The 24,713-nt window shown below is 43.1% G+C and overlaps 1 protein-coding gene across 2 annotated transcripts in view; it reads left to right on the top strand.

The window, feature by feature from the left end:
* DNAH10 (dynein axonemal heavy chain 10) overlaps positions 1–24,713 on the top strand; it is a 158,453-nt gene that overhangs the window by 38,444 nt on the left and 95,296 nt on the right. For both annotated transcript variants that reach the window (XM_019978021.2, XM_070769393.1), the window contains exons 16-30: positions 639–790; positions 4,380–4,544; positions 5,268–5,475; positions 5,614–5,770; positions 9,021–9,497; positions 9,674–9,832; positions 11,736–11,852; positions 11,936–12,038; positions 13,386–13,564; positions 15,485–15,696; positions 17,499–17,652; positions 18,825–19,058; positions 20,035–20,157; positions 21,523–21,756; positions 24,455–24,678. In XM_019978021.2, the coding sequence (XP_019833580.2) occupies positions 639–790; positions 4,380–4,544; positions 5,268–5,475; positions 5,614–5,770; positions 9,021–9,497; positions 9,674–9,832; positions 11,736–11,852; positions 11,936–12,038; positions 13,386–13,564; positions 15,485–15,696; positions 17,499–17,652; positions 18,825–19,058; positions 20,035–20,157; positions 21,523–21,756; positions 24,455–24,678 (2,898 nt within the window). The remainder of the gene's footprint in view (positions 1–638; positions 791–4,379; positions 4,545–5,267; positions 5,476–5,613; positions 5,771–9,020; positions 9,498–9,673; positions 9,833–11,735; positions 11,853–11,935; positions 12,039–13,385; positions 13,565–15,484; positions 15,697–17,498; positions 17,653–18,824; positions 19,059–20,034; positions 20,158–21,522; positions 21,757–24,454; positions 24,679–24,713) is intronic.

The following is a 24,713-nucleotide window of genomic DNA, read 5'->3' as shown; positions in this document are numbered from 1 at the left end:
AATATGACTATAGTTGATTTATAATGTTGTGTTAATTTCTGCTGTACAGCAGAGTGAGTCAGTTATAAATGATTCTACATCAGTTACACGTACATGCTGCCCAGGGGGCACTAGTGGTAAAGAACCCACCTACCAGTGAAGGTACATGTAAGCGACATGGGTTCCATCCCTGGGTCAGGAAGATCCCCTGGAGGAGGGCTTGGCAACCCCCTCCAGGATTCTTGGACATGGGTTCCATCCCTGGGTCAGGAAGATCCCCTGGAGGAGGGCTTGGCAACCCACTCCAGTATTCTTGCCTGGAGAATCCCATGGACAGAGGAGCCTGGCGGGCTGCAGTCTATAGCGTCACAAAGGGTTGGACATGACTGAAGCAACTTAGCGTGCACACATATATACATACTCTCTTTTTTTAGATCGTTTTCCCGTATAGGTCGTTACAGGGTATTGAGTGGAGTTCCCTATAAGTAATGTTTTTAAATTAAAAAGTAACCAATATTTTCCAAAAAGGAAAGTTTTTGGGAAGAGTGACATTCTTTTAAATTTTTAGTCTGGCATTGGTCTTTTGTAACGTATTATAAGATTATTGAGTTTTTTGAGCTCCATTTTTCTAATGTCAGTGACTTTCCTGTAATGTACAGGTACACGGATGGGATACAACGTATGTTGGACCATTATCACATGCTCACAGGAACGTTAAATGAGGCAGAGTCTCTTCTTCTTGATGACCATTCCCAGGAATTATTAAGAGTGTTTAGATCTGGATACAAGAGGTTGAACTGGAACTCACTAGGTAATAAATTCATCTATCTATTGCCTTTTAGACTTTGGGATGCAATCATTCTTTTAGATTGTCTTAGTTGAATTACAATTTTTGTATGTATGTGAAAGTGAAAGTCGCTCAGTCATGTCTGATTCTTTGCGACCCCATGGACTGTACAGTCCATGGAATTCTCCAGGCCAGAATACTGGAGTGGATAGCCTTTCCCTTCTCCAGGGGATCTTTCCAACCCAGGGATTGAACCCTGGTCTCCCGCATTGCAGGCGGATTCTTTACCAGCTGAGCCACAAGGGAAGCCCGTATGTACATAGATATGGTTAACAAACCATGCTTTAAAACAATATTTATTATTTATTTGACTACGTTGGGTCTTAATTGCAGCACGCAGGATCTTCATTGCCTCATATGGGACCTTTTGTTGTGGCGCATGGACTCTCCAGCTGTGGCTTGTGGGCTCAGTAGTTGCGGTCAATGCCCTGGCTTCTCTAGTTGTAACGTGTGGGCTAAGCTGCTCCATGGCATGTGGGGATCTTAGTTCCTTGACCAGGGATTGAACCTGTGTCCCCTGCATTGCAAGGCAGATTCTTAACCACTGGATCACCAGGGAAGTCCCTAACAAATATGTTTTGAGCATAATGTGCAGGGTTTTGTGTATGCTTAGTTGCTCGGTCATGTCTGACTCTTTGCAACCCCATGGACTGTAGCCCACCAGGCTCCTCTGTCCATGGTGTTCTCCAGGCAAGAATATTGGAGTGGGTTGCCATTCCCTTCTCCAGGGTTTTGTGTAGTGATTGCTTTTATTTGTTCTTTTTTTTTTTGAAGTTTTAAAATGACAGATTCCATTTCATTAATAGTTGTAGGACGGTTCAAGGGATTAATATCCTATTGGGTGAGTCATGTAGTCTGTGCTTTTTGAATAAGTGTCCATTTCATCTAACTTGTCAGATTCATTGTGAGTTTTTCTTATTGTACCCTTATTATCTTTATAATACCTGTCTTTAGTGGTCCTTCCTATTTAATTCTGGGTATTGTTAACTTGTATCTTCTCTCTTTTTCTTTTCAGTCCTGCTAGAGATTAGTTTTATGGAAGCCATTTGTTTCATTGATTTTATCTGTTGTCTTCCTGTGTTCAATTTTATTAATTTCTTCTCATCTGTATTATTTCCTTCTGCTTGATTTGGAATTTATTTTACTTTTTTTTTTAGAGGTTCTTGAGGTGGGAACTTTAATTGATTTGATATTTTTCCTCTTTTCTAATGTATGCATTTGGTACTATTTCCCTTTCAGCACTGCTTTAGTTATGCCCCACAGATTTTGATAGTTGTATTTTAATTTTTATTCAATTCGATGTATTTTTAAAACTTCCTTTATGACTTCCTCCTCGACCCATGGATTATTTAGAAGTGTGTTATTTAGTTCCAGAGATCAAATTGCCAACATCCACTGGATCATGGAAAAAGCAAAAGAGTTCCAGAAAAACATCTATTTCTGCTTTATTGACTATGCCAAAGCCTTTGACTGTGTGGATCACAATAAACTGTAGAAAATTCTGAAAGAGAGGGGAATACCAGACCACCTGATCTGCCTCTTGAGAAATTTGTATGCAGGTCAGGAAGGAACAGCTAAAACTGGACATGGAACAACAGACTGGTTCCAAATAGGAAAAGGAGTACGTCAAGGCTGTATATTGTCACCCTGCTTATTTAACTTATATGCAGAGTACATCATGAGAAACGCTGGACTGGAAGAAACACAAACTGGAATTAAGATTGCCTGGAGAAATATCAATAACCTCAGATATGCAGATGACATCACCCTTATGGCAGAAAGTGAAGAGGAACTAAAAAGCCTCTTGATGAAGGTGAAAGTGGAGAGTGAAAAAGTTGGCTTAAAGCTCAACATTCAGAAAACGAAGATCATGGCATCCGGTCCCATTACTTCATGGGAAATAGATGGGGAAACAGTGGAAACGGTGTCAGACTTTATTTTTCTGGGCTCCAAAATCACTGCAGATGGTAACTGCAGCCATGAAATTAAAAGATGCTTACTCCTTGGAAGGAAAGTTATGACCAACCTAGATAGCATATTCAAAAGCAGAGACATTACTTTGCCAACAAAGGTCTGTCTAGTCAAGGCTATGGTTTTTCCTGTGGTCATGTATGGATGTGAGAGTTGGACTGTGAAGAAGGCTGAGCGCCGAAGAATTGATGCTTTTGAACTGTGGTGTTGGAGAAGACTCTTGAGAGTCCCTTGGACTGCAAGGAGATCCAACCAGTCCATTCTGAAGGAGATCAGCCCTGGGATTTCTTTGGAAGGAATGATGCTAAAGCTGAAACTCCAGTACTTTGGCCACCTGAAGCGAAGAGTTGACTCATTGGAAAAGACTCTGATGCTGGGAGGGATTGGGGGCAAGAGGAGAAGGGGACGACAGAGGATGAGATGGCTGGATGGCATCACTGACTCGATGGTCATGAGTCTGAGTGAACTCCGGGAGTTGGTGATGGACAGGGACGCCTGGCGTGCTGCGATTCATGGGGTCGCAAAGAGTCGGACACGACTGAGCGACTGATCTGATCTGATTTAGTTTCTAAGTGTTTGGAGATTTCCCTGTTATCTTCTGTTGTTGATTTATAATTTGAGTCCATTGTGGTTGGAGAACATACTGAGTATAATTTCAGTTCTTTTAAATTTGTTGAGGTTTGTTTTATGGCTCAGGGGATAGTCTATTTCAGTTAGCTGTCTCTCCCCCTTTCAGAGTCCTATGCTTGTTTTATGGATAATGTTCATGGTCTTAGCTGTATTTAGCAGGAAGAATAAGGAAAAATACATTCTTCTTCCTTTACTTTTTAAAAAATAAACAAGGCATTTTTGTTTTTCCCTTTTTTCCTTGTTTTTCCTTTTTTGCCCTTCCTCCTACTTCTCTTCTCTTGCTCCACATCTTCTTTTTCTTTGTCATTTCCTTTTTTCCTCTTTCTCCCTTTTCCTTTGTACAGAGAATATGTGTGTTTGGACCATGGACTCCAGAGCAAAACCCCTGGGTTAAATACCTAGTTTCCACCCACGTGACTCAACCTCTCAGGGGCTCCGCTTCCTCATCTGTAAAATGGGCACAATCTTTGTACCCTATTCATAGGTTGTTGTAAGGATTCGATGATGTAATAAACATCACAGGCTTAGGCTGTTGCCCGATTAATCATAAATTCTTAATTCGGGTTTACTATGCATGTTCTTGCTGTTTACTTTTCTAAGCAACAGGCCAGAGGAGACTGCAGGCACAGTGGCATGGGGTGGAGGGTTCAGGTTGCCATGGCAATGAGAGGACAAGAGGGCTGAACTTCTTTATCCTCATGGTGCTTCAGATACAATTATGCTAAAATGTGGACAGAAGAAATGTATCATTTGGTTGATTCTGAGCACCCACTCTTTGTTCCAGTCCCCAGGGACCAAGTGGGTCTTTGTCACTTGGAAGACCCAAGGGGATGGAAGGAGCAGGGTCCTTCCTGTGAAGGGATGTGGTATTAACATTACAGTTGTTGGTGGGAGGGATGTGGAAGGAAGTGTTGAAAGCCAAGTATCTTTCTTTTGTTCTTTCTCTCCAAAGGCATTGCTGACTACATAACTCGGTGCAAACAGGCCATTGGGAAATTTGAGTCCCTTGTCCACCAGATTCATAAGAATGCAGATGACATTTCTTCCAGACTTACTTTGATAGAGTCCATAAATCTATTTAAATATCCAGCACCTAAAAGTGAGGATGAACTCCCAGGTAGATCTGGCTTCTTTTTTCTTTTGATTATGGGAGGAAAAGTTTCTTGGTCATGACTGTGCACACACACACACATTTTATTCCACAAATGGAATAAAACCATGCCTCACGATCTCAGGCAGTTACTTGAAAACATAATGGGTTATTCTTACTCTTTGTCACGTTTTATGTATTGCTTAGTTTTACAGATTCCTGAGTCTATGAAGATTAATGGTTCTTTTGCCAATAACTCTGTAACAGGAAGGTGAACTGTGTGTGTTTTTTTTATTTTATTTTATTTTTAAACTTTACATAATTGTATTCGTTTTGCCAAATATCAAAATGAATCCGCCACAGGTATACATGTGTTCCCCATCCTGAACCCTCCTCCCTTCTCCCTCCCCATACCATCCCTCTGGGTCGTCCCAGTGCTTGTTCAAATGGTATTTTAAATGTTCTTGGACTTAGTCAACAAGGAATTCAGGACTAGTTAACAAGCATTTCAAGGCAAGCAAGATTGCCCAAAGACATAGCATGCACAATCAGCATTCAACCCCATGTGGTCATGTATTTTTTGCTTTGGATGTGTCTTGCTTTGGATGGTGTTGACTTGTTTTCTGCTTTTGGTCAAGATTAGAGGTTGCTTTTGTATTTGCGAGATGTACAGCTCATGTTTGGGTTGCTTTTTGAGTAATGTCCTTTCCTGTGTCCATGAAGAGCTTTAACAGATGTCTTCCGCTGCAGGCGTCAAGGAGTTCTTTGAGCACATTGAACGAGAACGGGCCAAGGACGTGGACCACATGGTCAGGTGGTATCTTGCCATTGGGCCTCTTCTGACCAAAGTTGAGGGGCTGGTCATCCACACCAACACGGGCAAGGCCCCCAAGCTGGCCTCCTACTATGAATACTGGGAAAATAGAATCTACGAGGTCCTGACAAAGCTCATCCTGAAGTGAGTTAATCTTCGTATTACATGTTGTAAAGGCAGTGTGTGTGGGGAATTCCTTGGCAGTCCGGTGGTTAGGACTCTGTGCTGTCAGATCTACTTCACTCTGCTGAGTCCTGAGTCTGTTTTATTGACCCCTCCTAGGAATCTGCAGTCTTTTAATTCTTTAGTCCTTGGAAACGTCCCTTTGTTCCAAACGGAAACCATCTTGACAGCGCCAGAGATCATTCTGCATCCCAATGCAAATGAGATTGACAAAATGTGTGTTCACTGTGTCCGAAACTGTGTGGAGATGACCAAGGTAAGGGCGGGAGTGTGTGTTATTTCCCGGGTGGTCCCTGGTTGCAGAGAGTTAGGCCCACCAGCTGTGGACAGCACGTGACTCAGAGTTGCTGAACGCAGGTCTGACTGCTCGATTCTCAAGAGCTAAAGAGGCAAGGTTGGTGAAAAGCAACGTTTGTTTTATTTTGGATGCTGGTAATGGGGATGAGGGGTGAGTGGCGGAGGGTGGACGCCTGTCCAAAGGCCTAACGCCCCTCCCCAATGACAACCAGTGGGCAAAGAACTTTTATGGACAGAGGGAGGGGGCTCCATGCAGAAACAGCACAGTCAGTTCTGACAGTCATTTTGAAATTGTCTTTGGTGGTCTGGCTAGTGTCATCTTGATTGTTTTAAGTATAGTTAATCTTCAGTTCCACGGTCAGTTTGTTCCCGTTTCCTTGAGGCCGGTTCTCAGAATTGTGGCATCTCATGTCACGGCTACAGTCTGGTCATCATGTTGTTAATTTCTTCCACCTGGTGGGGGTTTCATTATCTATAAGACAGCTCACAAAATTGTTGTTCAGTAGCACAGTCATGTCCAACTCTTTGCAATCCCATGGACTGCAGCACGCCAGACTTCCCTGTCCTTCACCATCTTCTGGAGTTTGCTCAGACTCATGTCCATTGAGTTGATGATGCCATCCAGCCATCTCATCCTCTGTCACCCCCTTCTCCTCCTGCCCTCAATCTTTCCCAGCATCAGAGGCTTTTCCAATGAGTCGACTGTTCCCATCAGGTGGCCAAAGTATTGGAGCTTCAGCTTCAGCATCCAGAGAGTACTCAGGGTTGATTTCCTTTAGGACTGACTGGTTTGATCTCCTTGCAGTCTGAGGGACTCTCAAAGGTCTTCTCCAGCACCACAGTTCAAAAGCATCAGTTCTTTGATGCTCAGCCTTCTTTATGGTCCAACTCTGACATCTGTACATGGCTACTGGAAAAACCACAATTTTTAATGAACTGGACCTTTTTTGGCAAAGTGATGTCTTTGCTTTTTAATACTCTGTCTAGATTTGCATCTTTTAATTTCATGGCTGCAGTGATTTTGGAGCCCAAGAAAAGAAAATTTGTCACTGCTTCTACTTTTTCCCCATCTATTTGCCATGAAGTGATGGGACCAGATGCCATGATGTTAGTTTTTTGAATGTTGAGTTTCAAGCCAGCTTTGTCACTCTCCTCTTTCACCTTCATCAAGAGGCTCTTTAGTTCCTCTTTACTTTCTACCATTAGAGAGGTATCATCTGCATATCTGAGGCTGTTGATATTTCTCCCAGCATTCTTCATTCCAGCTTGTGATTCACCCAGTCCAGCATTTCACATGATGTACTCTGCATATAAGTTAAATAAGCAGGGGGATGGTATATAGCCTTGACATACTCCTTTCCCAATTTTGAACCAATACGGTTTTAATTGTTGCTTCTTCACCCTCATACTGGTTTCTTAGAAGACAAGTAAGGTGGTCTGGTACTCTCATCTCTTTAAGAATTTTCCACAGTTTGTTGTGATCTGCATAGTCAAAGGCTTTAGTGGTCAATGAAACAGAAGTAGGTGTTTTTCTGAAATTCCCTTGCTTTCTCTATGGTCCAACCAATGTTGGCAATTTGGTCTCTCGTTCCTCTGCCTTTTCTAAACCCACCTATACATCTGGAACTTCTTGGTTCACTTACTACTGAAGCCTAGCTTGAAGGATTTTGAACAGGACCTTACTAGCATGTGAAATGAGCACAGTTGTACAGTTCAGTTAGTTCAGTTCAGTTACTTAGTCATGTTTGACTCTTTGCGACCCCGTGGACTGCAGCATGCCAGGCTTCCCTGTCCATCACCAACTCCCAGAGCTTGCTTAAACTCATGTCCATCAAGTGAGTGGTGCCATCCAACCATCTCATCCTCTATTGTTCCCTTCTCTTTCTGCCTTCAATCTTTCCCAGCATCAGGGTCTTTTCCAATGAATCAGTTCTTCACATCAGGTGGCCAGAGTATTGGAGCTTCAGCTTTAGCATCTGTCCTTCCAATGAATATTCAGGACTGATTTCCTTTAGGATTGACAGGTTGGATCTCCTTGAAGTCCAAGGGACTCTCAAAAGTCTTCTCTAACACCACAGTTCAAAAGAATCAATTCTTCAGTGCTCAACTTTCTTTATGGTCCAACTCTCACATCCATACATGACTACTGGAAAAACCATAGCTTTGACTAGACGGACCTTTGTTGGCAAAGTGATGTCTCTGCTTTTTAATATGCTGTCTAAGTTGGTCATAGCTTTTCTTCCAACGAACAAGCGTCTTTTCTTGCTTCATGGCCACAATCACCATCTGCAATGATTTTGGAGCCCCCCAAAATAAAATCTCTCACTGTATCCATTGTTTCCCCATCTATTTGCCATGAAGTGTTGGAACTGGATGCCGTGATCTTAGTTTTCTGAATGTTGAATTTTAAGCCAGGTTTTTCACCTCTTTCACTTTCATCAAGAGGCTCTTTAATTTTTTGCTTTCTGCCATAAAGGTGGTGTCATCTGCATATCTGGGGTTAATGCTGTTTCTCTGGGCAATCTTGATTCCAGCTTATGCTTCATCCAACCCGACATTTTGCATGATGTACTCTGCATATAAGTTAAATAAGCAGAGTGAAAATACACAGCCTTAATGTACTCCTTTCCCAATTTGGAACCAGTCTCTTGTTTCATGTCCAGTTTTACTGTTGCTTCTTTGGACACTTTCTCACTTGGGAGGCTCATCTTCTGGTGTCATATCATTTTACCTGTTCATACTGTCCATGGTTCCTTACTAGCAAGATTTATTGCTGAATATAATATGTACTGTTTTGTGTGCTGTGCTTAGTTGTTCAGTCATGTCTGACTCTTTTCGACCCCATGGATTGCAGCCCGCCAGGCTCCTTTGTCCATGGAGATTCTCCAGGCAAGAATACTGGAGTGGGTTGCCATGCCTTCCTGTAGGGGATCTTCCCAACCCAGGGATCAAACGCAGGTCTCCCACATTGTGGGAAGATTCTTTAATGTCTGAGCCACCAGGAAAGCCCATGAATACTGGAATGGGTAGCCTATCCCTTCTCCAGGGGATCTTCCCTAGCTAGGAATCGAACTGGAGTCTCCTGAATTGCAGTCAGATTCTTTACCAGCTGAGCTACCAGAGAAGCCTATGATATGTACAAAGGGAGCAAAATAGATACTAAAGGATTGTCTTTCCCCCCTGCCCCACCATGATTCTTATTTTGTCAGCATTTTGTTCGCTGGATGAACGGCAGCTGCATAGAATGCCCCCCACAGAAAGGAGAGGAGGAAGAACTTGTTACCATCAGCTTTTACAATGATATCTCTCAGAACCCTCAGATAATTGAGCAGGCTGTTATGATCCCCCAAAACGTCCACAGGATTCTGGTCAGTCTTATGAAGTACCTGCAGAAATGGAAGCGCTACCGACCTCTCTGGAAACTGGACAAAGCCATTGTGATGGAGAAATTTGCTGCTAAGAAGCCTCCCTGTGTTGCCTATGATGAGAAGTTGCAGTTCTACGCCAGGATCGCCTCTGAAGTGATGCACCACCTCTTGATCAAGGATGAGCATTGCATCCGCCTTCAGCTCGGACCCCTGGCTAACACCGTGCAGGAAAACGCCAAGTCCTGGGTGGTTTCGCTCGGGAGACTCCTCAATGACTCAGCCAGAGAGGAACTCAATAACCTGCACGAGGAGATAGAGGTAGTGGATCCCAGGTCTTCTCTGAAAGTCCAGCGCACTATGCATTGTGGGACAGAGCCCCAGGGTTTCTCTAAAACTGCTTTTATTTCAAGGAAGTCAGGGCTTCAGGGCACTGTATTTCCCCCCCCCCCCCCACCCCATGCTTATTTAGGGCCCCTTTGAACTTTCTTTTATAGTCCCTGAACAAAAACCTGAAGAAGAGCCCCAGTACCCTCGAGGATCTCAAGTTTGTGCTTGCAACCATCGCAGAAATCCGAAGTAAATCTTTAGTCATGGAACTCAGATACCGGGACGTGCAGGAGAGGTACCGCACCATGGCGATGTATGGGCTCTTTGTAAGTGAACTCTTTTCTGTACTTCTTTCCCTTTTTCTTTACTCGCTGTTCTCTTTATTTATTTATTTTTTGGCTATGCTGGGTCTTCATTGCTGCAAGGGCTTTTCTTAGTGGTGGCAAGCAGGGGCTACTCTCTAGCTGCGGTGCTTGAGCTTCTCATTGTGGCGGCTTCTCTCGTTGCAGAGCACAGGCTCTAGGGCTTGCGGACTTCAACAGCTGTGGCATGTGGGCTCAGCAGCCGCGGCTCCCAGGCTCACTAGCTGTGGTGCATGGGCTTAGTTGCCCCTTGGCACGTGGGATCTTCCCAGACCAGGGATCGAACTGTTGTCTCCAGCATAGGCAGGTGGATTCTTTACCACTGAGTCACCAAGGAAGCCCTGAAGCCCCTTTCTTTTTTCTTGATGTTAATTTTCTTTAATAAATCAAGGGCTATTGCAAAAATGAAAAAAGTGGAGGAGAGAGATAAGACAATAAGAGAAACTGGTAGAAGACGACAGTTCAGTTGTCTTTAAGTTTGTTAAACATGGGTTTCAAAGACTTTCAGAAAGCCCATGGATGAGTTTGAGGGTTGAGGGTTTCAATTTCCTTGAAATTATATGTGAAATTTTGCATGCCACACATCACATGATACACAAAAAGGAGTCCACTGGAAAAACAAAGTAGGAGGGAGAAACAAGTAGCTGTTATAAGCCAGCATTTGCATAAAATCTGTATTTCAACATTTTCATCACTTGAGTGCTTTTATCGCCCAACTGCCCCTTAGCCTTGCCTGCAAGCTAGAGAGTCTCTAATCAGAAAATGGGCAGTGAGGACTTCCCTGGTGGTCCAGTGGTTAAGAATCTGCCTTTCAGTGCAGGGGACACAGATTCCATCCCTGGTCAGGGAACTAAGATCCCACATGCCCTGGGGCAACTAAGCCCATGCCCCGTAACTACTGAGGCTGGACACAGCAAGGAAGATCCCCCATGCTTCAACTAAGACCCAATGCAACCAAAAATAAACAAATGACTAAAAAAAAAAGAAAATGCACAGTAGTGGTGATCACTTCGTAATGTATAGAATAATGAATGCCTATGTGTGCACCTGAAACTAACATAATACTGTAGACCAATTATACTTCAGTAAAAAATAATAAACACAAGAAGAGGAACTTTTCCTTAAAAACTGTCCGTTTATCCTGAGATACAGTTTCTATAAAAAGGGCAGGTTAAATCCTTGATTCTTGACCTGTATTTACATGTTTTCAGAATTATAATTTGGTTCCCTAGCACCCTCCAAAGGAAAAAGAAAATTGTAGAGTGTGCAAAATTTATATTTTTATAATTAAAGTCAAAATGTTCAATTCTGTCTCTTGTTCTCTTTATTAAGTAAAATCATTTAAGGTTCTGTATCTTAGAGCTCCATTACTATCTGCTTATATTGTCTGTGTGTCTCTTGATTTCTTCCAAGTCATTCGTATCCTTTTCATTCTGTTATTTCTGATTGAGTTCTGGACATCATTTATGAAAAGTTGTAAAGAGAATCAGAGGCCTCTCTCATGATGCTATGTTTCATCAGAAGAGATTTATTTTTGCTTCTGACAGCACAGCTGGGTGTGTTAATGGGTCAAGATGACCTTATTCAAATCAGATGAAGTTGATTTGAAGCTCAGTTTTACTTTATGAATGACTTATCTCTCTAGGTTATCTCTCTCTCTACCTACCTATGTTATCTATCTCTTTTAAAAATTACATTCTTCTGATTTTTATTTGGATTATAAATATCTTCGTATAATTCACAACATCTGTTCAAATGGCCTATTCTACTGTTACCCAGATGCAGAAATCCCAGGACAGTAGCCTTGACCAGAAATTTCAGTTCCAAGCCTGCTTGTCATTTATTATTTGTCCTTTTTTTTTTTAAGCCTTCTGATGCAGAGAAAGAACTGGTTGACAACATTGAGAGCATGTGGTCAAACCTTTTCAATGATTCGTTGACTGTGGAGCATGCTCTGGGAGGCATAAAGAGAATGTTCACAGAGGTACCTTTAAATGCTTCACCTTCTGAATATAGATGTTGAAAAATACCCAGTGGGCTCAATTAACGCAACCCTGCTTTCCTCAGCTTACTCGAGGTGAAATACTAAACTACAGACAGCAGATAGAGGATTTTGCAAAACGGTTTTATCGTGAAGGCCCTGGTTCTGTAGGTGAAGATCTTGACAGAGGTAAGGATATCCACATTGGTCTACTGGGGCATTTGAAGACATTCTGCTTAAGAATTTTGTGAGGAGATTGGATGGAGTGGTGGTTTGCAAGCTTGCCTGTACACTGGGTTCCTCTGGGGATCTCTAAAGATCTCTGCTCCCTGGGGACCAGGTTCACATAGTCTGATTCCACTGATCTCAAGGGTGGTTTGGACATCAAGGTTTAAAACATTTTTTAATTTATATATTATTATTTTCTAATTTTTATCTGCAGGTGAGTTTTCTCTAGTTACAGCAAGTGAGGGCTCCTCTTGTTGAGGAGCTTGGGCTTCTCATTGTGGGGGCTCCTCTTGGTGAGGAGCTCGGGCTCCAGGTGCACCAGCTGCAGTGGTTGCGGCCCATGGGCTTAGCTGCTCTGGAGCCTGTGGGATCTTCCTGGACCAGGGATCGAACCTGTGTCCCCTCCATTGGCAGGTGGATTTTCAACCACTGGACCGCCAGGGAAGCCCCTGGACATCAAAGTTTTTAAAAGCTCCCATGGGGATTCTAATCTGCAGCCCAAGTTGAGACCACTTAGAGCAAGAATGCTTAGGAGACAGAAATTTCTCACTGGAGGAGCTTGTAGTAACTGGTTTTAGTTAGAATGATGGAGAGATAAAGTCTGGTCATTCTACATTTGTCTTCCCAACTGGCTTTTATGGCTGACGTGATAATTTTGCATATTGTTCATGATTTCTTATTCAATTTTGTGTACCTTAAGATTGTATGTATTCCAACACTTGCCTGCCTGCTTGTGAATTTTATACAAGCATCCTATGCTAATAAATCACTTCTTATCTATCAGAAAAAGTATGTATTTAAAAAGAACTTGTTTACAAAACAGAGTCACAGACTTCGAAAACACACTTATGGTTACCAAAAGGGAAAGACGGTCAGGGGAGGGAGAAATTAGGAGTTTGGGGTTGTATTCACTACTATACATACAATAGATTATCAACAAGGACCTACTGTATAGCACAGAGAACTCTACTCCATACTCTGTGGTAACCCATATGGGAAAAGAATCTGAAAAAGAATAGATACATGTGTAACTGCATCATTCTGCTATGCACTGAAGGTCACACAACATTGTAAATCGACTATGTTGTTGTTGGTCACTAAGTCGTGTCTGACTCTCTTGCTACCCCATGGACTGTAGCCCACCAGGCTCCTCTGTCCATGGGATTCTCCAGGAAAGAATACAGGAGTAAGTTGTCATTTTCTTCTCCAGGGGATCCTCCCAACTTAGGGACTGAACTCGAGTCTCCTGCATTAGCAGGTGAATTCTTCACTGCTAAGTATAAATTTATTTATTTACTTATTTATTAGGAGTAGAACTTTTAGCCACTTTCGATAAAGAGCTGATGAAACATGAAAAGAACCGTCAGGAGCTGGCTAATGCTGAGAAGCTTTTTGATCTTCCAATCACAATGTACCCAGAGCTGCTCAAAGTGCAGAAGGAAATGAGCGGACTGAAGGTGATTTACGAGCTCTATGAAGAACTGAAGGTAAGCGTCCACCTGCAGATTTGGTCTCCATGGAGGGAATGTGGCTCAGTGGACTTTGAGGTCATAGTCATAAAGAGCCTGGGGCAGAGTTCAGAGAAACTCGCACTTTAGATCTTGGGAGGAGGTGATGGGGGGTGACTGCTAATGGGTACGAGGTTTCCATCTGGGGTGTGGAATTCTGGAACCTGATGGCTGTGTGATGGCTGCCTAACACTATGAATGTCCTGCTTTCCACTGTACATATTTCTGGTAGAAAGCAGGTCAATGGTTACCTAGAGGTGGGGTGGAAGGAGAGGGGTGGGAGGGGGTGATTACAGAGTGGCAGGAGGAGACCACTGAGCGGGATGGTGATGGATACGTTCATTATCTAGATGGAGCTGATGGTGTCACAGATGTGCACACGTCAGTTGTACACTCGAAATACATGTAGCTTTATCGTACACCAGCAAACTCTCCATAAAGCTTCAGAAAAACAGAGAGAATGGGGAGAAAGGCGTTAGAAACGCCAAGTATAGACGATGTTTCCAGTGAGTCTTGTTACAAAGAGAAGCAGAGAAAGGAGGACTGGTGGGTGAAGGGGATGTGAGGTCAAAATAATTAAAACATTTTTCTCATTTATTTATTTTTTGGCTGCCTTGAGTCTTTGTTGCTGTGCACAGGCTTTCTCTAGTGTCTCTAGAGAAGGAACAGACAGACTCAAGAGGGAAAGGAGGAGGGTGGGGTGAATTGGGAGACTGGGATTGACATATATACATTGGTGATACTATGTATAAATCAGAAAACTAATGAGAATGTTGGGTGCAGCACAGGGAACTCTACTCAGTGCTCTGTGGTGACCTAAATGGGAAAGAAATCCATAAGAGAGGGGATGCTGCTGCTAAGTCACTTCAGTCGTGTCCGACTCTGTGCGACCCCATAGATGGCAGCCCACCAGGCTCCCCCGTCCCTGGGGTTCTTCAGGCAAGAACACTGGAGTGGGTTGCCATTTCCTTCTCCAATTCGTGAAAGTGAAAAGTGAAAGTGAAGTCACTCAGTCGTGTCTGACTCTTAGCGACCCCATGGACTGCAGCCTACCAGGCTCCTCCGTCCATGGGATTTTCCAGGCGAGAGTACTGAGTGGGGTGCCATTGATGTATATATATAGCTGATTCACTTTACTGTACAGTGAAACTAACACAACTGAACAACACAACTAACACACAAATATAACACGACATACACATCATAAAGTAACTATACGCCCATAAAAATTAAAAAAAGAAATCACCGGACACATATTACATGAATTAACATAATTTCCTGTCAAGCATGTTTCATGATTCAAGCAACTCTGTCGAGCCTGGATGTCACAGGTTGCAAATGCCAACCACCCAAGATGGTAAATTGTATGTAAGACAGTACTTTTTACATTCAGTCTCAGGGAGCTACAGCACAAAGTCTTTTCTTTATGATAACTAAGCAGGAGTATCTAAGTTGCTGGTATTTTGTAACCTTAGCTTCTTTTGTCAGAAAAGGACAGCGCTTGAATGAAGTGCATATTTTAAGACCCCCGTGATTCCTTGAGTTAAAAACACTGATTTCTGACATCCTGCTTTTCTGTTTTCCTTGAAAGAAAGGCATATTTTTGGATCCCACACATTCTCAGATACAGCCTTATTTTTGTGCAAGAATACTGGAGTGGGTTGCCATTTCCTTCTCCAGGGGATCTTCCCCACCCATGGATTGAACCTGCGTCTCCTGCATTGACAGGTGGATTCTTTACCACTGAGCCACCAGGCAAGCCTCCTGTTGTGGGGAAATGGATGTTAATATTTGGAGAGAAACGAGCATGCCAAGGGTTAAGAATGTGCTCTCCCTTCCAACCACCTTTGAGTTTCCAGACCAGTCTTGTTGATGGGACTATTTCTTGTTCATTTCCAGGTTGCAAAGGAAGAATGGTCTCAGACACTCTGGATCAACCTGAATGTTCAGTTTCTCCAGGAAGGAATTGAAAGTTTTCTCAGGTCCCTCAGAAAGCTGCCCCGTCAGGTCCGAAATTTATCGGTGGCCTACCACTTGGAATCGAAAATGAAGGCATTCAAAGACTCAATTCCTTTACTTCTTGACTTGAAGCATGAGGCTCTAAGAGACAGGTTGGTGGAGGAGCTTTTACTTTGAGATATGTCTTTGCTCAGATCTGATGACAAAGAACAAGATTCCAGCAGCAATGCAGGGCTGGAAATATACAAGTAATATTTCTCTATATAATATTGCTTCCGTGTAAAGTTCCCATTAAATTATCAACCACAGGGATTCTTCTATATCAACTCCCACGCTAGACCTGGGATGAGAGAGAGAAAAACTGGATTCTCCTTCCTGACCATCTCTTTGTACGACAAAACCTAGTGATTCTATGCTTACTGCTTATATGCTGGGTACCTGGCGTTCTGCCCGTCCAGTGCCGCGTTTAGCTGCCTTGTTACGTTCATTCCATATACATCAGACCTTAAACGTGGGCAAATGTGAACCTTCAGAGGAGGCCAGGTTGGGTTAAGAGCAGCGCAGCTTGGTGCTCTGTCTTGTTCCTTCTGTTTGATGTAGCTGCTTTTCTTTATCGTGCTGTGTTTTTTTCACAATGCTTGAAACATCTGACGGTTATTTAATTTGTAGATTTGTTGTATCGATCACTGCCTGTCTCCCCAAGTTGGTAGAAGTGTTCCCGAGGGCAGGGGCCTTATCTTCGAGCCACTCTGAACCCCCAGCTGCCAGCCCACTGCCTGAAGAGAGTTAGTGATTGCTGAATATTTATCAAACACAAACATGCTCGTAAATTACAACAGGGTATCAAATAGGCTAAGTGATCTGGACAGGCCGGGATCACCCGTCTAGAGACCATGCAGAAACAGTTACTAATGAATGAAAAGTGTGTTTTCTTAGGTGGTAGTTAAGATGAGGCATCTAAGAAAGTATCTTCTAGATTAGGGGTCTCCCAAGCCCTGGGCCAAGGACTGGTCCCGGTCCAGATAGAAATCACGCTGCACAGCAGTAGGTGAGCGGCGGGCCCGCGAGCAAAGCTGCATCTGTATTCACAGTCGCTCCCCATCGCTCTTATGACCGCCTGAGCTCCACCTCCTGTCAGTTCAGCGGTAGCCGTAGATTCTCATAGGAGTGTGAACCCTCCTGTGAACTGCACATGTGAGGGATCTAGGTCTCGTGCTGTTCGTGAGAATCATCTCCGAACCATAGCCCACTCCCCACCCCTCAGTCCATGGAAGAATTTTCTTCCACAAAATTGGTCCCTGGTGCCAAAAAGTTGGGGACCACTGTTCTAGATGTTTCCTGGGTTTGATTCTGGCAGCTAATGGGATTTTGGAAAACTGTGGACATACATATAATTCCAATAATGTATTCATGTTTCCAAATTCCATTACAAGAAGTGATTATAATGGGATTTATCCTGTGGTTGAAGAAAGAAAAGTGAAAGTGTTAGTTGCTCAGTCTGTCTGATTTTTTGTGACCCCCAAGGGCTTCCCTGGTGGATCAGCTAGTAAAGAATCTGCCTACAATGCAGGGGACCTGGGTTCAATCCCTGGGTTGGAAAGATCTCCTGGAGAAGGGAAAGGCTACCCACTTCAGTATTCTGGCCTGAAGAATTCTGGACTGTATAGTCCATGGGGTTGCAAAGAATTGAACATGACTGAGCGACTTTCACACGGACTGTAGTCCACCGGGCTACTCTGTCCATGGAATTCTCCAGGCAAGAATGCTGGAGTGGGTTGCCTTGTCCTTCTCCCAGGAATCTTGCTGACCCTGGGATCAAACCCGGGACTCCTGCCTTGCAGGCAGATTCTTTACTGTCTGAGCCACCTGTGAAGCCCTTGGTTGAAGAGGGAATAATTAAACCCATCACTAAACTCAGTAGACATAAAGATTTTTGATGTGGATGCACCTTCAGGCATTGGAAAGAGCTTATGGAGAAAACGGGCGTGATTTTTGAAATGACTGAAACATTCACCTTGGAAAACATGTTTGCTATGGAACTTCACAAACACACGGATGTTCTCAATGAGATTGTGACGTCGGCCATTAAGGAGATAGCCATTGAGAAGGTAGGACTATTTTTAGTTATAAAGCAGGCTAGAAAAAAAAAAGAATTTTTTTTTTATTCAGAGAGAAAACCTGTTTGTTCTGGGACCTGTTATGTTTGAATAAGAAAGTATTATTTGTTCTAGAAATAGAATTCCTGCCTCAGTTAAATATTTTAATTGTTTCTATAGTTTCACTTTCAACTTACTTACTAAAGAAATAATGTGTTCAAGGTAGAAAACTGAGAAAATAAACAAATCACTCATAAATTCCACCACCTGAAGATAAATTATTAACATTTGAGTGTACATTCTTTAATGCTTTGAAATGCCTGTGCAGGGAATTCCCTGTGGTCCAGTGGTTAGGGCTCTGAGCTTCCACTGCAGGGGCACGTGTTCCATCCCTGGTTGGGGAACTAAGATCCCGCATGCTGCATAGCATGGCCAAAAAAAGTGCATACACACACATATACACACATGTACACATATAAACATATATCCACACATACACACTACAGAGATATAAAAACACACATACACACACCAACATGTACATGAATACCATGCCCACATACATACATGCTCTCACACATGCACACATATAGGTGTACATAAATACTAATATATCACCCATACGTGCACACACATGCATGTACACATGTGCATACACTTACACACGTGATGTACACAGATACATATGCACACATGCACATATATACACACATCTGTGTGTATATACACATACCCATAATTATTGACAGGTGGTTTTTGAACATGCCATGAAAAGACAAATTTTTTGTAATTTGATCTTCTTGCTAAACAGTAAACACAGAGGCAGTATCTCATGAGCATGCAGATTGGAGGCCAATTACAGAATTTAGACCCTGGCTCTGGCACTCAGCTGAGTGAACGTGGCAAGCCATTCCCAGTTCCCACCTCTGCGAAAGTGTGGAGAATAATAATCCCACCCTTGCGGGGGTGCTTTGAGGACTAGAGGAGATGGTGTATAGCATGTGCTTACCTGGCACAGAGCAAGAACTGGGCAACTGACAGCTAGAATGGCCAGCCTCTCTGGAACACTGACCCAGAACTCCAGGTTCAGGAGCTGATCCATGGCAAACTCAGGAAGCTCCTGTTGGGTTGGGTTGTTTTTTCAGCCCATGTGCCTGAACCATTCTTGTCATATTCCTGACTAGGCTGTGAAGGAAATCCTGGACACATGGGAAAATATGAAATTTAATGTGGTCAAGTATTACAAAGGCACCCAGGAGCGAGGCTACATCTTGGGGTCTGTTGACGATATCGTCCAGTGCCTGGATGACAACACTTTCAACCTGCAAAGCATCTCAGGAAGCAGATTTGTGGGACCTTTCCTGCAGACAGTTCACAAATGGGAAAAAACGCTTTCTCTCATAGGCGAAGTCATTGAGGTGAGAAGAGAGACACAAAAGATGGAAAGGAGCTGATTCATAGAAAGAAACTTTGTGTGAGACAATTTTGTGCTCAGAAACTAATGATCCTCTTTGATTTATTTTGAGGGGAGGGATACATAATTAGAGGAGTGAATCTGAGTTTTTATTTCAATGAATGCATTTTTAACTAACAGGACTCTTCCTCATTGGTGCTTTTTCATGTGCCCTGGTTCTTATTTAATACTGTCCTGTTCTTGTTGCAAGAATGCTTTCATCTCCTATATCACATTGAAGAATTTAAATATATTTAAAACCCATTTCTGATTTCCTTCTATTTTTTATTTTCTCAAACTAGAATTTTCCTCTTTTTAGGGGAGACTCTCTTTCACAGGGTATGGGTTTTTCCTCCGTGTGATTTTGATTTTTTTTAAGTCCGTCTTGCATACATTTTTTTTTTTTTTTTTTTGCCTGTGCTCATTTCACTTTGATGTGTGTTTTTGCAGTTTTCCCAACCTAGTCCATCGTGTTGGGAAGCGCCCAACCAGGTCTTACGTTAGTTGGTTTGGGGCTTTCCTGCTTTGTGTCCAGACCTCTGTGAGCCACCTAGGCTCATTTCACCAGTTCTGTGTGACAGCCTTGTTTTTGTCCTGAGATCACAGGCAGGCACCTTGTATTAATATAGCTACACCCTAAAGCTTGGGGTGGGATGAAGCCAGGCCTGGTTCACTGGCTAAGAGTGTGGTCAGGCATGGGCTTCCTTCATTTGCTTTCTTTTGAAAAAATAATTTATTTATTTATGGTTGTGCTGGGTCTTTGTTGCTGCACACACACAACTTGGCAACTAAACCACCATATGCACTTACTCTGCCCTCTTGCGTGGAAATTCTTTTGACCTGAATTGATTTAAATCTGTCCCGTGTTAGGGTGGGGTTTTGCCATACACACCTCGAGGCACCTGGGAACCTGTGTTGATGATAATGTTGTGCCTTTACAGATTTGGATGTTGGTTCAGAGAAAATGGATGTATCTGGAAAGCATCTTTATTGGTGGAGATATCAGATCACAACTTCCAGATGAAGCAAAGAAGTTTGATAACATCGACAGAGTATTTAAAAGGGCAAGTGACTGGCTTCTATTTTAGTCTTGAAAGATGGACAGTAATCGGAGATCCTTTCACTTATGTATTTACATGTCGTATTTGGTCTATTTGTAGCTTCTGAATTTTTTCTGTCATTGTATGTGAATTTAATCTCTTCAGTAAGAATTCCTGTTTGATCTTAAGCCACCAGCATAAGGCACTACAACTTTTTTATTTTTACTTTTTATCATAAAAGTAGTAGTTATTTAAAACCCTGGGGAAATGTAGAAGAGAAGGAAAATATGCGTCTTCCATTGTTTCATCATCTTTAATATGTAATATTTTCCTATGTATATGGGTTTAAGAACACAATTGTAATGATATTTTGTATGTGTGTGTGCATACTCGGTCTCTTAGTTGTATCTGACTCTTTGTGACCCCACGGACTGTAGCCCGCCAGGCTCCTCTGTCCCTGGGATTATCCTGGCAAGAATACCTGGAATGGGTTGCCATTTCCTCCTCCAGGGGATCTTCTCAAACCAGGGATCGAACCCACCTCCTCTGGCTTCTGCACTGGTAGGTGGAGTCTTTACCACCGAGCCACCTGAGAAGCCCAATATTTTGTATAATTTCATCTTATAATTTTCTCTTCATATTGTGAGAAACATAGTTCATATTATGAAGTCATCTGAAAACATTTCAATGACTTTATATAATGTCTCAGTGAGTGGACTGACATTAGTTTAGTTGATTTATTGTCTAGTAACTGGACATCTTGTTTGAAGTGAAACTCTTTGCATTTAAAAATAATTTGTCTGAAGATTTTTTTTCCATTTTTAGGATTAACATCTTATTATTGTTTATAAGCAAATTACCCATGAAGGACTATGGTCATCTTAAAGTCCTTTCCAGAAAGGGCGGTACCAGTGGGCTCTGCTGCTAGCGGTTAGCGGGGTAAGGATTGTCACCCAGCCCACCTGACCTCAAAGCCCCAGTGTTTGCTGCTCAGGGATGCTGTTGTATTCTCTAGTATGAGCAGCCAACTCATGTTTGGGGCTTCCCAGGTGGTAAAGAACCCACCTGTCAATGCAGGAGACATAAGAGACCCCTGGATTGGGAAGATTCCCCTGGAGAAGGAAATGGCAACCCACTGTGGTATTCTTGCCTGGAGAATCCACAAGGAAAGAGGAGCCAGGTAGGCTACAGTCCATGGGGTCGCAAAGAGTTCAGACACAACTGAGGTGACTTTGCATGCACGCATAATACATCTGTATCATTTCTTTTTAGATTCCACATATAAGGGATGCCATATGATATTTCTCCTTCTCTGTCTGACTTACTTCACTCAGTATGACTCTCTCTAGGTCCATCCGTATTGACAGTTGTCCTCTTGACTTTATCCAGATCATGGGCGAGACTTTGAAAGACCCTGTGATCAAGAGATGCTGTGAGGCCCCCAACCGCCTCAACGACCTGCAGAACATCAGCGAGGGCCTGGAGAAGTGCCAGAAGAGCCTGAACGACTACTTAGATTCCAAGAGGAACGCCTTCCCCAGGTTCTTCTTCATTTCCGATGACGAGCTGCTCAGTATCCTGGGGAACAGTGACCCACTCTGCGTCCAGGAGCACATGATCAAGGTTGGCCCCCGGGGGCTCCCGTGGGAGTGTCCCCATAAGCTCTGTAATTGCAGCTCATCTGAGTCTGCTACACAGCTGGGTTCAACTCAGAAGTCCAAGATTGTGGAACACTGCTGGGGTTTTTATTTGAAACATAAATCTGATGAAATCCACTGTACTCTGAAGTCACACCAGCACTGAGCTGCTATTTGTTGTTCTTTTTCCACACTCCCCCAAACAACAATTTTTGAGAAACTGAAACAATGCAGAAATATACAAGGATGAATATAATAACCAGAGAGACCATGCAGGATAGTGGTTCAGCACATCCAGCTAGATTGTCTGGGTTTAAACCCTGGCTCTACATGGATTTGCTGTGTGGCCTTTGGCAAGTGACTTAACCTCTCTGATCATCAGTTTTCTTACCTGTAAATTCAGTTAACTCCAATTCTACACATTTATAAAGATTGAATGAGTTAATGTTTGTAAAGTACTTTGAACAGTGCCTGCCCGATGATGTTGGCTGAAGAACCTTATCTACCCCCCAGAACTGACACCCTTGTTACCAGTTAGTCATATTTGTTTTGTCTCTTTTTTTGTAAGATAAAATTACGGAGATAAAGTTGACATACTCTTTGTTTCATCCCCGTTCACAATTCTTCTTCCACTTTCAAAAGGCAGCCATTATCATGGCTTTGATGAAATTCCTTCCAGCCTGTGTTTTCATACTTTTACATCAATGCACGTGTATCCGTGAGTGACACTGAAGGGCAGGAAACACAACAGACAAAACCGTCTCTTATGACAGAGAATCGGAGCAGCGCCAGGAATAAACTTCGGTCAGCTCTTCAGAGCTCTATGTTTAGTATCAGCCTAGAGGTTTCTCAGCCTTGACACTGTTGGCATCTTGGTTGCGATATTTATTTTTTTACTGGCACGTAGCTGACTCACAATGTTGTGTTCATTTCAGGTGTACAGCAGAGAGTCAGTTATGATACACATTTAATGACTCTTTAATTGATTAATTAATTTTGGGTTACGCAGGGTCTTTGTTGCTGCTTGCAGGCTTTCTCTAGCTGCAGCAAGCCAGGGCTACTCTTTGTTATGTTGTGCAGGCTTCTCATTGCAGTGGCTCCTCTTGCTGTGGGGCGCAGGCTCTAGGCACACGAGCTTTGGTAGTTGTGGCTCGCAGGCTCGGTAGTTGCAGCTTGAGAGCTCTAGAGCCTGGGCTCAGTAGTTGTGCATGGGCTTAGTTGCTCCGTGGCATGTGGAATCTTTCTGGATCCTTATCCACTGTGCCACCAGGACTTCATCCACTCTTTTTTAGATTCTTTTTTGGGCCAGACAGTTTTTCCTGTGTGTGTGTGTGTGTGTGTGTGTGTGTGTGTGTTTATGTCAGGGGTGGGGGCAGCCTTGTGCATTGCAGGTTGTTTAGAAGCATTTCTGGCCTCTACCCAGTAGATGCCAGAAGCATCCCTCTCCAGCTGTGAAAACTGAAAACGTCTCCAGACGGTGCTGAGTGTCCCTGGGGGCAAAATCATCCACGATGGAGAGCATTATAGAGCAATTACTTTATTTCAAATAAACGAAGGACTGAGGATCAGTTGCTTAATACACTGCATATGTGCCTGTGTGCTAAGTTGCTTCAGTCATGTCTGACTTTGCAATCCCATGGACTGTAGCCACTAGGCTCCTCTGTCCCTGGGGATTCTCCAGGAAGGAATACTTGAAGTTGCCGTGCTCTCCTATGGGGGATTTTCCCCACCCAGGGATCGAACCAGAGTCTCTTAACATCTCTTGCATTGGCAGGAGCATTCTTTACCACTAGTGCCACCTGGGAAGCAAGATTAATACACTGTGTTTTCTTTAATTAATGCTGATTTCCTTCTCAAAGTATGAGTTACAGTTTGCATGGTTTCCTTTCTCAAAGGGAGAAGGCTTCTATTCTGTTTCTGCTTTAATAAACACATATTTTACTGTTGTAGAAAAATGTGTTGTTAGAAGTACTTTGGCTATTGGTAGCTCCTTTTGTAAACCTCTGATTTTATTTTTTAAAGCTTGTTGCCTTTCTGTCTTCCTGTCTGATTTGCAGAGTGCCTTGCCTTATCTAATGGGCCCTAAAAGACACATTTCCCTGAATATTACTCTGATTAGTAACAATAAGGATAGCCAGCAAATGCCAAGCATATGAGGAGCTGACATTTCACGCATGTTATTTAATTTGATCCTTTGACTGCATTTTGTAGGTGCCGTAATTATGTTTATTTCAGGCTGAGAGAGGAGAAGCAACTTGGTCAAAGACACCTGATTGGACAGTGGGGGTGGGAGCCTTCATTCCTCGTTCCTGGGAGGTCTCTAATTCCTCAGCTCTAGAGTGTTTAATCACCATGCTGTTCCGCTCATCCTGTGTTCAGCTGGTCCATGTGTCCGGATACTTCTCCATCCCAGTGTACACCCTAGAATCTCAAGTGTGGGGAGAGAACCTATCTTCTCTTTTTTTCGTTTTTCTTCAACCCACCTCAGACCTTTTCATGCAGATAAAAGGAAGTACCCAATGAACGTTTGTCACTGGGTAAAGAGATACCTATTTGGTGTGTGGTCTCTGGTGCTGTTGCTGGCATCCTGGCAGCCCTGATGAGTGATGAGGCACTGCAGGCTGTTCTTTGATTCCAGAACCCAGTGAAGGTATTACAGGGTGGACTCTCCCACTGTATTGCAGATGTATGACAACATAGCACTGCTGAGGTTTCATGACGGGGACAGTGGAGAAAAACTGGTATCTGCCATGATATCAGCAGAAGGAGAAGTCATGGAGTTCCGGAAGATCATCCGGGCTGAGGGGCGTGTGGAGGACTGGATGACAGCAGTTTTGAACGAAATGCGAAGAACTAACAGGCTAATTACCAAAGAGGCTATTTTTAGATACTGTGAAGACAAAACCAGGTAGGATTGTAAATGTGATTGTGGGTTACTTTATT

The sequence above is a fragment of the Bos indicus genome, chromosome 17, assembly GCF_029378745.1.
Source record: "Bos indicus isolate NIAB-ARS_2022 breed Sahiwal x Tharparkar chromosome 17, NIAB-ARS_B.indTharparkar_mat_pri_1.0, whole genome shotgun sequence".
In the NCBI taxonomy this organism is placed as follows: domain Eukaryota; kingdom Metazoa; phylum Chordata; class Mammalia; order Artiodactyla; family Bovidae; genus Bos; species Bos indicus.
The sequence above is the reverse complement of the archived record's forward strand: the minus strand, read 5'-3'. Positions and strand labels throughout refer to the sequence as shown.